The 16,146-nt window shown below is 43.3% G+C and overlaps 1 protein-coding gene across 9 annotated transcripts in view; it reads right to left on the bottom strand.

Annotated features, from left to right (window-relative positions):
• The window catches only part of DYSF (dysferlin), a 1,254,081-nt gene that overhangs the window by 712,098 nt on the left and 525,837 nt on the right, over positions 1–16,146 (bottom strand). For all 9 annotated transcript variants that reach the window (XM_069632290.1, XM_069632293.1, XM_069632296.1 and 6 more), the window contains one exon: positions 6,103–6,209. In XM_069632290.1, coding sequence (XP_069488391.1) covers positions 6,103–6,209 — 107 coding nt within the window. The remainder of the gene's footprint in view (positions 1–6,102; positions 6,210–16,146) is intronic.

The raw sequence follows: 16,146 nt of genomic DNA, 5'->3' as shown, positions 1-16,146 counted from the left end.
TTACTTCCTGCACTGTCGGAGTTGCACATTTCCTTGCTTCTGGTGGATCGCAAGCCTCCGGAGATGCTGGGTTTCTCAGTGAGGTAGCTTCGAGACTTCAGGGTGAAGCCTTGTAGAGGATGCAACCAGTCCCCTATTTAGGTTTTCTGCTGCCCTAGGCTCAAATAAGTGCTTGCGACCCCCCCACTTTACTCCACCTCTGCCAGACTCACCCCTTTTACCAGTTTCCGTCTCTTCAACAGACTGTGTCTGCGTTGTCCAAGCTATGCCCCTTCAACACCATTTTGTCCCCCATTTTGGCTCCATAACATTAAAAGGAACTTTTTAAGGTTGCAGAGATTAGAAAGTAGTTTGTTCCTCTCTATTCATTCAAGCCTGTCATCTCCTATGTTATGGTATTTGACAGAGTGTTTTCAGGTCTCTGCTGCCCAGAATTTGGAGAAGACAGTGTGTTCCACAGCTGAGTGCACTAGAGGTAAATTTTACACCTAATTGCCTACTTTCGGATAAGTCCAAAAGCAATATTTTAGAGGATGTGATAAGAACATAAGCTCTTTGCCAACTGGACACAAGTGAGAGAAAGTTGGAATGTGGAATTTTCCACTTTCAATGCTAATATCTGGTTTCTGTCACAAATGGCTTGCTATCACTCTATGAAAAGCAAGTAGACTACTCTATAATATTAATGCAATATAACAAAATGTCTACATCCGGTCTTGTCAAATGGTAAAGTTTACATATGAAATATATGCAAGTGGTACAGTCAGATCTTATAAAAATGTTGAATAAAAATAACTCAACCACCTTCTCTTAGTTACAACTCTGCTGTTAGCAGGGGGCACAATGGAAATAAGGCAGGTTATCTGCTGTAGCCAGTGGCGTATTAAGGCTTTCTTCTGCAGTAGGCCCAAATAACTGCATGCACCCCTGCACTTTACTTCGTCTCTGCCAGACTCTGCACCTACACTCGATTCTGCCCCTTCAACAGACACTGGCTGCGTTGTCCAAACTATGCCCCTTCACTTCCAATGTGTCCAACATTTTGCCTCCATAACATTATAAGGATTGTTTCTTCTCTATTAATTCAAGCCTGTCATCTTCTGTGTTATGGTAGTTGAAATAGTGTTTTCAGATCTCTTCTCTGCTGCCCACGATTTGGAGAAGGCAGTGTGTTCTACAGTTGCGTGCACTGGAGGTATTTGTTACGGCTAATGGTCTACGTACGGATAAGTATGGAAACAATGTTTTAGAGGAAGTGATGAGAACATAAGCTGTCTTCCAACTGGACACAAGTGAGAGAAGGTTGGCATGATGAATTTCGGTTTCAATGCAAATATCTGGCTTCCCTCAGAAATAGTCTGCGGTCACTCTATGAGAAGGAAGTCGATCGGTCTGTCATATTAATTCAATATAACTAAATTTCTACATCCAGTCTTGTCAAATGGTAAAGTTTACATTTGAAATATATGCAAGTGGTGCAGACACATCTTATAAAACTGTTGAATAAAAATAACTTAACACCCTTCTCATGGTTGCAGCTCTGGTGTTAGCAGGGGGCCAAAATGGAAATAAGGCAAGTTACCTGCTCAGTCGATGTAGCTCCAATCCCTTGGGCTGCAACGCCATTAAAATGTGGCGAAATCACAAGTGAAATTTGTAAATTCTGCCTGGGCGCAAACACCTCAGTAGAGTAGAGACAGTTTTAAGAAGGTTCTTGTAATCTTTGGCTGTGCATTCTCATGGTGGAGTTATGGATAATCGCGACCCAGAGCATCCATGTGTGGGAAGCAACAGCATTGCTCGTAGCTGCACAATGCAGGCACCTTTTATAACAAATGAAGCGGTACATACTGTTTACATCATTGCTGTTTGTGCAATTGTTCAAAATACCCAACACTTCAGGGCGTTCCAGCCCAATATCACCTTTATGGGTGTGGTTTAGGCTATTGGTCTTGCCAGCTTGCGTTTAAGGTCATTTAAAATATTTGTTAACTCTGTAGAGTTGGTTGGACTGTACAATACAAAGGAACATTTTGAGATGTGTGGGTATAGATATAGGGCCTCATTACCAGGTAGGCGGTGAGCCATGGCGCTATTATAAAATACCGGCACCGCCTTGGCGTAAATCCCCCTTCCGCCATTGCCCTTCCCCATTCCCATTTCTGCCCCACAGTGCTCTATGGGAATGGGGAAGGCGCTAATTACGGCACCGCAATTTTGCGGTGCCGTACTTAGCTCCGAGGTCCCTTAGCGGGTTGGATTTTAACACCTGCAAAAAGCAGACGTTAAATCCCCCAACCCGCAAAGGGACCTCGTAGTAAGGCGGTAGGGATTTACCGGTACCGGTATTTTACCGGTACCGGTAAATCCCTACCGCCATCCGTGTAATGAGGCCCATAGATGTCCTGCTGTTGTTTGAAGTACTGTTTCACAGTATAGGTCCTATAAATTCTATTTAGAATATTATTAATGTAAAGATTACTTATAAGCATCACAGTTATGCATGGTGTGACGTACTTTGCAGTTGGTTCTCCTGGTAGTACTGAGCGTGCAGCAGAATGTCATCAAAGACACATGAAACCCAACAGGGATGCAATTTGCCTGCTTATTACTGAGCAGCTTTTGTAAAGATGACTGAATGAATATCTTTACGGGACACCTTTACAGCTGTGAAACAGTTTGTGCCTTTGGCACACAGTTTTTGGTCTCACCCTTCTATGGCTTTGGGTAGCCTTTTACAGGTTTGTTGATGCTATAGCGCATTCAGATTTAATCTTTGCCATTTTAACTTATCTATGATCTATTTTACGTTTGCACCTTTTGGGCGACCACAGACCTCTGAAATGTGGGGCTGGCAAGAGAAACTAGTGCTTGCTTCTGAATTTCATTTTAGTGCCACCTGTGGGAACTCTTTGCTTGACTTAAGCAAGTCATGTGTTCAATATTGTAAAATGATGCATCATTTTTAACCTTTAATTTTCTGAAGGGAAATCCCTCATTTTTGCAGCTGTTTAAAAAATGCATTTTGCGTATTTGAATATAAACACATTGTATGTGTGTAATGATTAGAAATCACTCCAAAGATCATGTGATGTGGCACCAGTAAAAGCAATGAGGTTTTTGGTTGTTTTGCATATTAAAGAGAATTATGTGAAGAAAAGAATGACCAACGAGCTTTATATCTGTTATATATGTCTGTGAGAGTTGTATGACTGACTAACTAAATACCTGTGTTTGGTACATGTTTCCTTTTAATTTTAATTTTTAGTTGATGCAAAAGTCACCCTAACAATAAAACATTTGCAAATATCAAGCATATATACAAGTTTGGCCATTAAAACATTAGTCGTCAGAGTGGAATTACTGCTAACAGCTCAAAATTGTGGATGAGCCTGAATCGAAGAAACAAAATTGGCTTTATGTATAAAAAATGACAACCAGTAAATTGAAAATAAACTGCAATAAAATGCAGCTCCTCCTGCAGTCGGCTTCCCTAGGCCTGGGCCTAGGTGGCCTTGTTGTAAATATGTCTATGGATGCAATAGGATTTGGAGATGATACAGGTTTGCAGTGGGAGACAGTGAATTTCAATGAGGGTTGGCGTGATGGGGTTGAATTTGCAGAGTCTTTCTTCAGGAGTTCCAGGGTTATGGTCGGAGGACAAGGCTTGGACAGTGGATCTAAAGTTGATATCTGGGTTGAAGGGCTTGATTTTCTGCAGGAGTGAATATTGGTACCAAGCTGTTTGTGTCTTCCTTGATATGTGCTGTTTGAACGGGAGGTGTGCGTCAATGTTGAACCCAATGGACTTGGTGCAGGTGGCCTGCTGGGGTGTGAAAACTTTGAGGATCATAGCAGAGTGCCAGGTCTGAAAATAAGCTGAACTTTCTTTAAAATATCTCTCTAATTTAATAGTATTTTCAAGCATTCTTAAAACCAGAAGAATAATTCCTGGTCAAAATACAGCCTATCACTTCCCAAGCAATTCTCCTTTTCCTTTTATTATGTCGATAAGGAAAAAACTCTAGAAGTCTGGAGTTGAAGCAGAGCTTCCCATCAAGATTCAAAAGCATTTGTTTGGCAACCTCAAGTAAATGCATGGTGATTGACACCCACATATCTAAGGTTCATTTCTTTTGGTCACAATCTGATTATTAGCTGGCTACCCATTGCATAGCCTTCATATATAATATTTGATTGTCAGATGACAGTCACTTCTGCAGGCTTCACATGGGTGCATTGCATCACCCCTGCTTTCTGTGGGATCCGCATTGGACAGTCTTTCTTGCACAAAACCTCAGCCACTGGGTGCAAAGTTAATGCCAAAACTCAATAAATGTGTTGAACAATGAGATAGCACGTGAATACCTGCTAGCTTGTGCCGGAAGACTCCTGACCGCTTGCTTCATTTGGGACCACTATACTATATTATATTATACTATACTATGCTATGCATCAGACCATCACTGGAGTTGCTTCTAGAACCACAGAACAAGAAGTGAACATGGCTTCTTATTAGGCAAGGGCAGGGGTCAGCAATCTGCGCCTTCCGAAATCTTTGGACTACGGCTCCCATGGTCACTCACTACAGGCTATGCTGGCTAGAGTCGATGGGCACTGTAGTTCAAAACATCTGGATATCCAAAAGTTGCAGACTGTGTGCAGAGGCTCACAGAGAATGGGGCATCAGAAAAGTGCCTGGAATATCTACAAATACGTAAAGGAGCTGCGTATAAAAAAGGGAGATCACAAAGTAACATTACACAGTGCAACAAAGACAGACCAAAGCAAAGACAGTGGCAAATTGGGCGAGTGTGGGAACTGGGTCAGGGGTAGGCGTAAGTGGCTGTCTGACAGTGCTCATCACTGTCAGTGTCACGCCACCTCCTTCCTTCTATGTGACGCCCTCTTATAGAAGCAAAGAAAGGTTTATGGTGAACCTTTATATTCTCCTTCACTAAAATGGAACAAATTGGGGTTTAGCGAAAGTGCCTTTCCAAGGCTCCACCAGTTAGGACGTGTCCTGCATTGTATCCCAGTCAAGCAGCACCACCTGGCCATTGGGCCCCTGATTAATTCCTGATTTGGTTGCGCCAGATGTTTAGATGTAGGGGTCCAGCTTTCCCAGTCCCACCCGAGCTAGTGCTACTGTAAGACATCTCTAGGAATTTGCTAAATGGAAATTAACTTCAACATCATCGCGGACTGATTGCAAATGGCACCTGGCACATTACCTGGGACGACATATATCTTGGCTCCACTTCAGAGTACAGGGCCTGCAGTTGTCCCAGAGTGACCTGTTTTCCACCTCAAGAGCAGGCACTTTTTCAGTACAAAATCACTTTGCCTGGACTTTGCATGTCAAATATATACTTTGCACGGTTCCATAAATCAGGGTTTGTGTCAGCAGCACAAAGTCACTTTTCAGCGGTGCAAATTCACTTTGTACTGAGCAAATATTCCATGAATCGGGCCCTGCATCTCTCTCAGCCATTCTTTTTGTTGGCTGCCATTTTACTGTTGCGCTACCTTGAAAGGTCGCTGCCTGGCGTGAAAACATATGACTCATCCTGGTGAAAATATATTCGTTTATGGACATGTGACATGATATGTAAAGGATCTTACACGAATGCAAAGTTCTGTAGCTGGTTTATGAAAAGCTTGAACTCTGCGCCCTGACACCAAACGGCACCTTTTCAAGTTTGTTTTTCTACCAAAATATACAGTGAGCCGGTAAGATAGCTCACTGAGTTAAGCACTTGTGTCACACAGTTGGGTCCAACCTGAAGTGCATGGGTTTGAATCGTAGCAGGACCGGACCAGATCTATCAATAAAATGCTATTGCATTGCTTACAAAGAACACTAAAGGGCCTGATTCACAGAAGCGTTTTATAATGACCAATCCCATAGGACAATGTCCAGTGAATCAGGCCCTTAGGGTCTGATTTGCAAAAAAAGATTTAACATGGGAAAGTCCCAATGAGAACATGTTTGTAAATCAGGCCCTTAGGGCTTAGAAGTGGGTGGAATCCATCATGAAGCTATACATATGTTGTAATAAATACATATGAGGAGTTTACATGGAAGATCAAGAAGCGTACCTGCAGTCAGTGATGACGTCATCAATCAACTGGGCCAGCAAGGAGTCCAATTCATCGGGCGCGCACTTGGCTTTGATGGCTACCTGTACTTGTTCCAGGTTCACTTCCTATAAAATGGGAAAATAAAGAGACGGAAAATGTATTTATTAAACCCACCACTCCTAAACTCTGCTACCTTTAATTCTCATATTGCATAAAATGTCACCTTACTGAATGGTCTTTCAAGACCATTATTTTGAGCTATTTAAGTTGCATTTCTGTTATTTAAATATGGCATTCATCTTTAACTGCACCAAAAGAAGACCATAGAACAGAGGGTACAATAGCATCTTTTCTCACTATTTCCATGTATGCTGCCAGCCATCACCCCATAATTCAAAAGGTTCTTTGCTTAACCAGTGGGATGTCCGTCCAATGCAGCAGAAAAAGTATAAGGCATGTTGGGGCACTGGCAGACACAGAGAAACAGGTTCACTAGATAGGGGGAAACTACAGATTTCCGGTTTAAGTGGACAATTATATTCTGATCCCTAGATGAACCAGATGACCTCATATTATATTTTTCCCTGATGAAGCATGTTCTACAAAACACATATATACATCAGTAAATGTTTTCTGAAGGGTTTTGTAATCACCAAAAGGTTATTGCGCCATGAAGGAGTAAACTAAAGCTAGAGCAGGACAGTTTGTGGAGTAATGCAATACTATGATTGGACAAAAAGACCTGCAAAGATGCGTATAGGACAAATCAGAGTCTGGACCAGTCTGAACAGGGACGCTGCACACATTTTCTTTCACTAAGAGGAGAGTGAAAGGAGTGGTTTTTCTCTGCACTCTCCTGACAAATCAGGGGCCGTCTTAGATCTAGCAAAACCGCGAGAGAGTATGCATGGGAAAACCTGTTGCTAAATCGATGTAACTGTCTTATGTATTGTACTGGGCCGCTATCTTGTAACCCTTAAGCAAGCCTGCATACATATCCTTCCCAGCGCCTCTATTCCCATGGGTTGCAGCGCCCTATATAAATACTCAAATAAAATTAAAATAAATAAATCGAATGTTAAAATAAACAGATCAAATTAAATACAATTACATATATAGACTGAAGAAACGCATGAACATGGAGACAGGAAGGGCATTGTTATCTTATTCGTTCATGCCTTAGAGCTGAAATCAATCTTGAGTTTCCATCCTAGTGAACTAGCTGAATAGAAACAGATCTAATGCCTGCAGTGAAAGCTTCTTACACTAAAAGCTACTTAGGTGGGAGTGGTAGCCAGTGTCCTAGCTTTGTGCTGCTGCCTTGGAAGAAGTTTCTATCGCAATGGCACTATAGATCAATCTCACAAACAGGGGATAGATGTCAGCGGGCAGGGGAGGTTCTTGCTGTGCAGGGAGGAATTAAGGAATGTTGTGAGCTACCCAATACACACTTTTACCTCGGCATGCACCGTGGTCCCAGGTCCATCGAAGCCATGGCTCAGTCCATTAAAGAGCTGCAGGTTCGGAATGCGAAGGAACCTTGCCTAATCCCTGTCTGCATCCTGAGCACTCTGCACGCATGTCTCGTGATTCACAGAGGGGGATTGCATGAACGAGGATGCAAAGGACCCTCAGTCCTCCCCTCCATGCATCGAGTGAGTACCAGACACGTGTGCATATGCTCAAGAGAGCATATAGTTTGCACTTCCACTGTCCATGAACGATCAGAGGGCAAAACTGCAGAGATAGACCCTAAAGAGCCAGTTATTCAAATGCATGTTTTACATTTCAACGTCTTTATATTGGGGTGGAAATTTAAACCAAGTTTCAGTAAAGCCAAAAGTCTGGCTTTTGAAATGTAGAGTTGAGGGTAAGATTCCTTTGTTAAGTCCCCTTAGAACCAAACAAAACGTGCAGACTACATTTACACAAAGGTAGCAGGCGCCCCTCTCTCGGAAGAACAAGGCATGATAACCAGTTCAATGGTTGTTAACCACATTGAGAGTTCGCAGCCATCTGCTTTTTGCTCCCTGTACCTTTCACAGATGGGAAATATTAATTTGCATATCAGTCTTTGTCCCGCCCACATGGGCAGTCCAGCACCGAAATGCTATGGCAATTCCTTTCTGAACAAGAGTACCAACAGCAATCCCATACACGTGTTTCAGCCTTGTTGGGCATCATCAGTGAGGTGAAGCTGAGCCTCTCTAAGCACAGTGAGCAGGGAGTACACGTCTGGTTGGCCCCAGGTAACCTAGGGTGACCAACCCCAAGTTCTTTCAAAGAATTCAACAAAGGTAGCAGGCGCCCCTCTCTCGGAAGAACAAGGCATGATAACCTATCCAGTGGTTGTTAACCACATTGAGAGTTCGCCGCCGTCTGCTTTTTGCTCACTGTACCTTTCACAGATGGAAAATATCCATTTTCATATCAGTCTTTGTCCCGCCCACATGGGCAGTCCAGCACCGAAATGCTATGGCAATTCCTCTCTGAACAAGAGTACCAACAGCAACCCCATTCACGTGTTTCAGCCTTGCTGGGCATCATCAGTGAGGTGAAGCTGAGCCTCCCTAAGCACAGTGAGCAGGGAGTCCACGTCAGGTTGCCCCCAGATAACCTAGGGTGACCAACCCCAAGTTCCTTCAAAGAATTCAACAAAGGTAGCAGGCGCCCCTCTCTCAGAAGAACAAGGCATGGTAACCTGTGGGCGGGACAAAGACTGATATGCAAATGGATATTTCCCATCTGTGAAAGGTACAGTGAGCAAAAAGCAGATGGCTGCGAACTCTCAATGTGATTAACAACCACTGACTAGGTTATCATGCCTTGTTCTTCCGAGAGAGGGGCGCCTGCTACCTTTGTTGAAGACTACATTTACACAACAGACTTCTTGGTTGTGCCAGTTCTTGTTACTATAGTTTATTCAAGGTTTACCTGCCTGTCAGACTGGCTGGCACCGCATTTGCTTTATAGTTGTGTCAATTTCTTTGTCAATACCTATCTTGCATTTGCCATGAAGCAGCCAGTCCTCATTTGCATCACCGTGAAACCCTGTGTTTGGGCTCCACATTGATTCTGTTCTCTTCCTGTGAATCATGGATGAACATGAATCGTGTTTTTATTTTAACACATGATGGGCTGGAAAGGGTTCAGTGGAGAGTTTAGTCGAAAGAGTTAAGTGTATGAGCAGTGATTCGAGAAATGCACCAGGGAAGGGTCTTTAGGTGGCTGGAAAAGAGGACGAGTACCCACATTTTCCAGCCACCTGTGGCCCTTCCTAGGGCGGTGCCACCTTGATTGAGGTAAGACTCTCCCTGTGAAAAAGGTCCAGATCCCTCGCTTCACTCCGGCCTGCCTTGGCTCACGCGGTTACTGACCATGCCAGGACGTGGCGTGATAGCTATAGTCACCCTCAGTGTGACACTTTTCAGATATACGTAGCGTGATAGCTATAGTCACCCTCAGTGTGACACTTTTCAGATATACGTAGCGTGATAGCTATAGTCACCCTCAGTGTGACACTTTTCAGATATACGTGGCGTGATAGCTATAGTCACCCTCAGTGTGACACTTTTCAGATATACCGCACTTTGTAAATATTGTTAATTGTAACTGTGTCCATTTATCTCAAGAGGTCTGTAACTACGCCGTGACACACACGGGTTTGGACGTATAATAAAGGCAATAAATAAATAAATACCAGAGCTAAGCTCTTTTAAGTACAGTATGGCAAAATGAAATATAACACGCTGCTTTGACCTCTGGTTCTAATCCACCCACTGCCGCTGCAACTTGCAACACCTCTTGGAAACAATCATACTGGCTGTCCGGGCGAAAGACCTAAGGCTGGTCCCCTAACAAGAAGCACCTGTACTTTAGGCTTTTTCCTGGATGATTTACCAACCCATTTGCTCTGATGATCCCAACTTGATGCCTCCTCGGGGAGACACACCTGATTTTATTTCTTTTATTTCATTACAATTTTCTTTATTTCATAAACAAAATACCCACCGCCTTTTCAATGACGGCATAATGATCTTATGGGCCAACATTTTAACCCATCACAGCCAAACCATTAATCCTGAACGAGTACCAGGATGTGGTAGGTATTTGGGATGTGCATGTGGCGGTCAGACTGTATCACCCAGAATGCCCCAACCATCCAGTGAGGGGCATTCAGAGGATGAAAAGGGAACACCGCTAACTCAATTCCCATATCAGGAACAGCCTCAGGTGAGCTCATTCATGCAGATCCATTGGGTAAACATTGAAGTTTTGAAGTTCAGATATATTCAAACCTCACAAAAATATAACGTCACGGTTGGCACCTATGTTTTATATATTTATAAGTGCTTACCTTTTGAGGTTGAACTTCTGTAAATTATAGAACTGTGGAAGGTTGTGTTAAAACATTTGTTGAGGGAAGGACTGCATTTGTGCAGCAAAAGTTCACCTAACAGGAGTTGTTTTCTGTTTTTGCTTTGATTAGAAAAGCGCTACCATGTTAGGTGAACAATATGTGAAGTAGCCAGGAATGAGGTAAGTCAGACTTGTACTCCCACATTATTTATTAAGTATATCCTTACAAATGCCCTGGTCCGCTGATAAGGCTGGAGCTGCCAGAGCTCTCCAGAGGGCTGACATGTATGCATCTATGTGGTGGATTCCATCACACCACAATGCACCTGCCAGAGCAGGAGGGGAGACATGGAAGCACATAGACTACTTAGAATCATGCAAGTGGTCAAGGGAAAACATGTTGATTAAAATACAGTTGGTTGTTGCTAATACATACATACATGAAGTAATGATCATATACATAAAAGAGTTGAGATATAACACCATAGTTACAATAACTCCACAACAACAGAAAAACATCATAGTATGGCTTTCAAAATATTGCAAACAATGGACAGGCTCAGATAAGAGCAGGTAAGCTCTAGGTCGATCTGTTTAATGGTTTGGTGCCTGGCGGCCATTCAAGGGATAAAAAGGGAAACACTGCTTTTGCCACTCTCATATCATGAACAGGCAGGGTTGGAATCAATGATGCAGACCCAGTGATGCAGTGATTGCAGTTTTGAAGTTCAGATCTCTTAAAACCTCTCCGAAATATAGCTTCAACAGCAACACCTGTGTTTTCTTGCTGACCAAGGAGTTTAAACCCGCTCCCCAGACTCGCCATGGTCTCCTACAATTCAGAAAATAACTCAAGACCCACCTCTTCAAGGAGTCTCTCCACCTCAACACATAGGCCATCACGCCACCCACTGCACCGCCTATATCTTAAGACGCTGTCCACCTCTCTCATCTCCGCCCCCTGTACAGCTGTACCACCTCCTCTGTGCCCTTCTGTATCCTACACCCACTGCATCTGTTGCATACCTCTGAAAAGTGCTCTGTTATGCATCTGTACTGTTGCATACCTCTGTAAAGTGCTCTGTTATGCATCTGTACTGTTGCATACCTCTGAAAAGTGCTCCGTTATGCATCTGTACTTCTGAAAAGTGCTCCGTTATGCATCTGTACTTCTGAAAAGTGCTCTGTTATGCATCTGTACTGCTGTAAAGTGCTCTGTTATGCATCTGTACTGCTGTAAAGTGCTCCATTATGCATCTGTACTGTTGCATACCTCTGAAAAGTGCTCCGTTATGCATCTGTACTGCTGAAAAGTGCTCTGTTATGCATCTGTACTGCTGTAAAGTGCTCCATTATGCATCTGTACTGTTGTATACCTCTGAAAAGTGCTCCGTTATGCATCTGAACTGCTGAAAAGTGCTCCGTTATGCATCTGTACTATTGTATACCTCTGAAAAGCGCTCCATTGCTTCTCAAAGCTGGGTCCATGCTCAATAAATAAAATCATCATTAAAAAAAGAGAGCAGACCCCGCAAGATGCAACGGAAGCAAGGTTGTGCCCCTTTTCCCTGGGGCACTCCTCCTGACTGTCAGTCAGACAGTGATGGAGAAGTGATCACAGAACTCCTGAGGACCTGCTGAAGGAGGGTGTTCAGGCCATGGGGGTGTGATACATACCTGTTCCTGGACGCTTCAATGTGGTTGAGCCTCACCATACTCACTGGAAGTCACTCCTCTGGATGAATTGGTAAATGAAAGGAATGCTATGCATGGGTTACATCTGGGATGGAACTAGGTGGCTGACATTTGTTGTATGACCCCATTGGAGATCAGGGTTCCCAATTAATGCAGGTATCCTGATCTTTACACGACATTTTGAATTGTGCGGCCACAATTGATTTGTAAGTATGGTTTGAATTACTTTGTAGTAATAAAACGCAGTTCTTCTTCAACTTATACATGCCCAATATGTTTCAGGACTTGTCTCTTTGCCCTGAAGACAATGTATGTAATTGAATTCATCACGTCGAAACTAGTTGGTGCTATGAAGTAGCCATTAGATACATATAACAATGTATTCATTAGGTACTCCTCCTGGCTACATGCATTTTTATTCATTGGATTTTCTTAGGTAATTGCGGTTGTGATTTGTTCACACACGCCTTGTTTGTTTTAGTTAGTCCATATCTGCTGCAGTATGTTGTTGTTGAATGTTTTGTGCGTATTTGGGGTGTCTTAATGTGTGTGAGGTTATAATTATAATTGCCCATTTATAAAACGATTAATAACAACGAGTGGTCTGTAAGTGTGTGATTGGGATTCGAACCTGTGTTGTGCTGCATGTTCTTGCTTCCAAGACAAACGTGTTGCCCCTGAGCTATCCTTCCTCTCCCTTGAATGATTTACCACTGATGTTATGCATTTATGTAGTGTTGTCTTTGTATGTACTTTTCTATTACGTTTTTCACATGAATTTTAAAATAAATTGTTTTGTTGATTTTGTATGCTATTATTGGACTGCATTTATTGTTCCAGATTTAAATTTCAGTTTACCTCTGACATTTGAAGAGCTACAGAAGGCCTGGAAGACTACAGGTACAAGACGTATGGAAGACTGCCGAGGGGGATGAGGGGGCAGGATGGAGTAAACCTGGCAGGCAGTGTGATGAGAGATGTGTGGGTCTCCATCGGTGCTTTCAAACCTAGTGTTGCCCTTTAGAGAGATTTAGTCTCAGCTTTAGGGTATCCTTCATATGTCCTGTCCCTGTGTCAGTCTCCTCTCATAGAAAGCTGTGACTTAATGTGGGTGTTCAGATATTACCTTACAGATGCCCCGAAATCCTATATATGCCCATTGCTGCTAAACAGTTCTCCATTCGAGAACTAGATGAAGCCATATGTGGTCACGGCTTCTACCTAGCTCGGAGGTCAGGGAAGGAGAAACTAAGATCCTGTTGGATCCTTGATTGGCATGTGGTCACGGCTTCTACCTAGCTCAGAGGTGAGAGCCGGAGAAGCTAAGATCCTGTTGGATCCTTGATTGGCATGTGGTCACAGCTTCTACCTAGCTCGGAGGTGAGAGCCGGAGAAGCTAAGATCCTGTTGGATGCTTGATTGGCATGTGGTCACGGCTTCTACCTAGCTCGGAGGTCAGGGAAGGAGAAGCTAAGATCCTGTTGGATGCTTGATTGGCATGTGGTCACGGCTTCTACCTAGCTCGGAGGTCAAGGAAGGAGAAGCTAAGATCCTGTTGGATCCTTGTTTGGCATGTGGTCACGGATTCTACCTAGCTCAGAGGTCAGGGAAGGAGAAGCTAAGATCCTGTTGGATCCTTGATTGGCATGTGGTCACGGCTTCTACCTAGCTCAGAGGTGAGAGCCGGAGAAGCTAAGATCCTGTTGGTTGCTTGATTGGCATGTGGTCACAGCTTCTACCTAGCTCGGAGGTCAGGGAAGGCGAAGCTAAGATCCTGTTGGTTGCTTGATTGGCATGTGGTCACAGCTTCTATCTAGCTCGGAGGTCAGGGAAGGAGAAGCTAGGATCCTGTTGGTAGCTCGGAGGTCAGGGAAGGAGAAGCTAGGATCCTGTTGGTTGCTTGATTGGCATGTAGCATTCCTGAGGGGAAACCACATGTAGCATTCCTGAGGGGGACCGCATCTGGAGTGTTTTCCCCAAGAAGTGTGAATGCAGTGACCACAAGTAAATGGAACGCTGTCAAATGTTTGAATGGATGCTGTTTTTGTACTCAGCTTCCAATATTGCTATTTATCCTGAAAGTCTGCTCCCTATCTTTGAGGAGCCCTGGGGCGAGTCCAGAAGCACAAGAAGGACGGCAGGCAAAAGAAGATCAAGATGAAGAGGTGTTGCTGCAACTTGCCAAGACCAATCTGATGGCCAATAATATCTGAGTGTTCCTCTGGAGACTGCACTTCTCAAGAGACCAGAGAGCGCTGCTAGATCAGTGTTCCCTTTCCCTAAATCCACAGGAACAGCTCAGGTGAAAGCCTCAAAGGACCCCTGTCCCCCAAGAAGCACAGATGCCTATACCTGCATGAAGATGAGATGAAAGCACAGGAAAGCCCTCAGCACCAGTAACATATAGAGGGTGTGCAGTTAAAATGTCGAATCAATAATTTCGAATGCATTAATTAAAAAAAAAAGAATGTCGAAAAAAAATGTTGAATATTTTTTTTTTATTTTATGTTTTTTTTGGGGGTCTGGCTAGTAAAAAAAGGGTTATTTAAAAAATCGGGAGGTAGGGGGAGCCCTCCATTAAAAAATAAAATAGACTTTTTTTTCAACATTATTGATTCGAAATTAATGCATTCGAAATTATTGAATTCGAAAATATCACTATAAACCCATATAGAGCCCCAAGCAAATTATTACCGGAACTTCCGTGACACACCAGGAATGCACTTCTTTACCTGGGTTGCGAATCCTGGGCACTGACTGGTACTGAAACAGTGCCAACTTTGAACAGCAGAGCTGCACCATTCTCCGGCTCTAATATTTAAACTTTTCTTTGGATCAACCTTTTCTCCAGCAGGCCCCCAGCCATCCTGCTTGCCTGCGGTACAAGGTTGTCACCACTTGAACTGTTGGTTAAATACCGGAGCAGACCGCTGCCACTGGAGAACCTTGACTTTCCAACCCAATAAAGTTTGTTAGCGTATGTTGGCCTATTGTGAATAACGGCCTGAGTGACATTGGCTCATGTTTATATTCAGGGGTACGGCAGCTCAGGACCATATCCAATTCATCCGTTGAGGGCTTGGTCCGCCTTTCCCATTTATTCCTATCCTATAAGATATCTAGTTCTGCGGATTTGGATCCATGGGCAACGCCAGGATCCTGAGCACTGGATTGGGTTTACCAGAGTATACACTAAACTTTCGCCATTTGCAGGCACCCTAATAAGTAGCATCCTGACCTCAGAACACTGAAAAGACCTTCCTTATTAAAGAATTACTTACCTGTCCCTACAAAACAAAAACTCACCTTCACAGAAAACAAATGCTTACTCTCACAACATCTTTGTGTTGACTATCTCATGTTGAATGCTCTATGTGTCTTATACTGTACCTTAAACATTGTGTTGTTATTGTAAGAGTTGCTTTGACCGCTCCATCATATATCCACGACTACGCGTAACGTTATTCCAAAGGACCAGTCTTATAATGAAGGCCTCATTTTATCTACCAATCCATACAGGAATAGTCAGCAAAGACCTTTATCCATTTCTCACAATAGACTGGGTGTCCTCAAATGACTTATAGTATGGCAGGGTAGATACAACTACGTATGTTTCGACTTAAATAGAGAATGGGCTCATCAGGACCAACAGCGACATGTGTAGATGTGTTCTGCTTAGGGTTTTGTGTTAATTAATAGACACTAGTGCATCAACCTAACCTATAGCATATCGTTATACAGAAACCATACTAGTTATACCCGCAATTAAATGATTCTCCAGATGGCATTTGGGAGAAAAAGACAACAGACAACAGTACTACAACCATTAAAGTCAAGCGTTGCAAGATTGATATTCCAATAGGCAAGATATTACAAATGTACCTAGTTGGGCATAAAATATATTCTTCTGTGGGTACCCTGATCAGGACAGGAGATATTCTAACACAATGTCATGAGTGGTTCTCTCTGGGGATTAGACATGCAGTACTGAGCTTTTCTCTGTGCCCG

This window comes from Ambystoma mexicanum, chromosome 6q (genome assembly GCF_040938575.1).
Source record: "Ambystoma mexicanum isolate Mex_15411 chromosome 6q, UKY_AmexF1_1, whole genome shotgun sequence".
Taxonomy (NCBI): domain Eukaryota; kingdom Metazoa; phylum Chordata; class Amphibia; order Caudata; family Ambystomatidae; genus Ambystoma; species Ambystoma mexicanum.
This window is presented reverse-complemented; position numbering and strand designations above follow the sequence as displayed.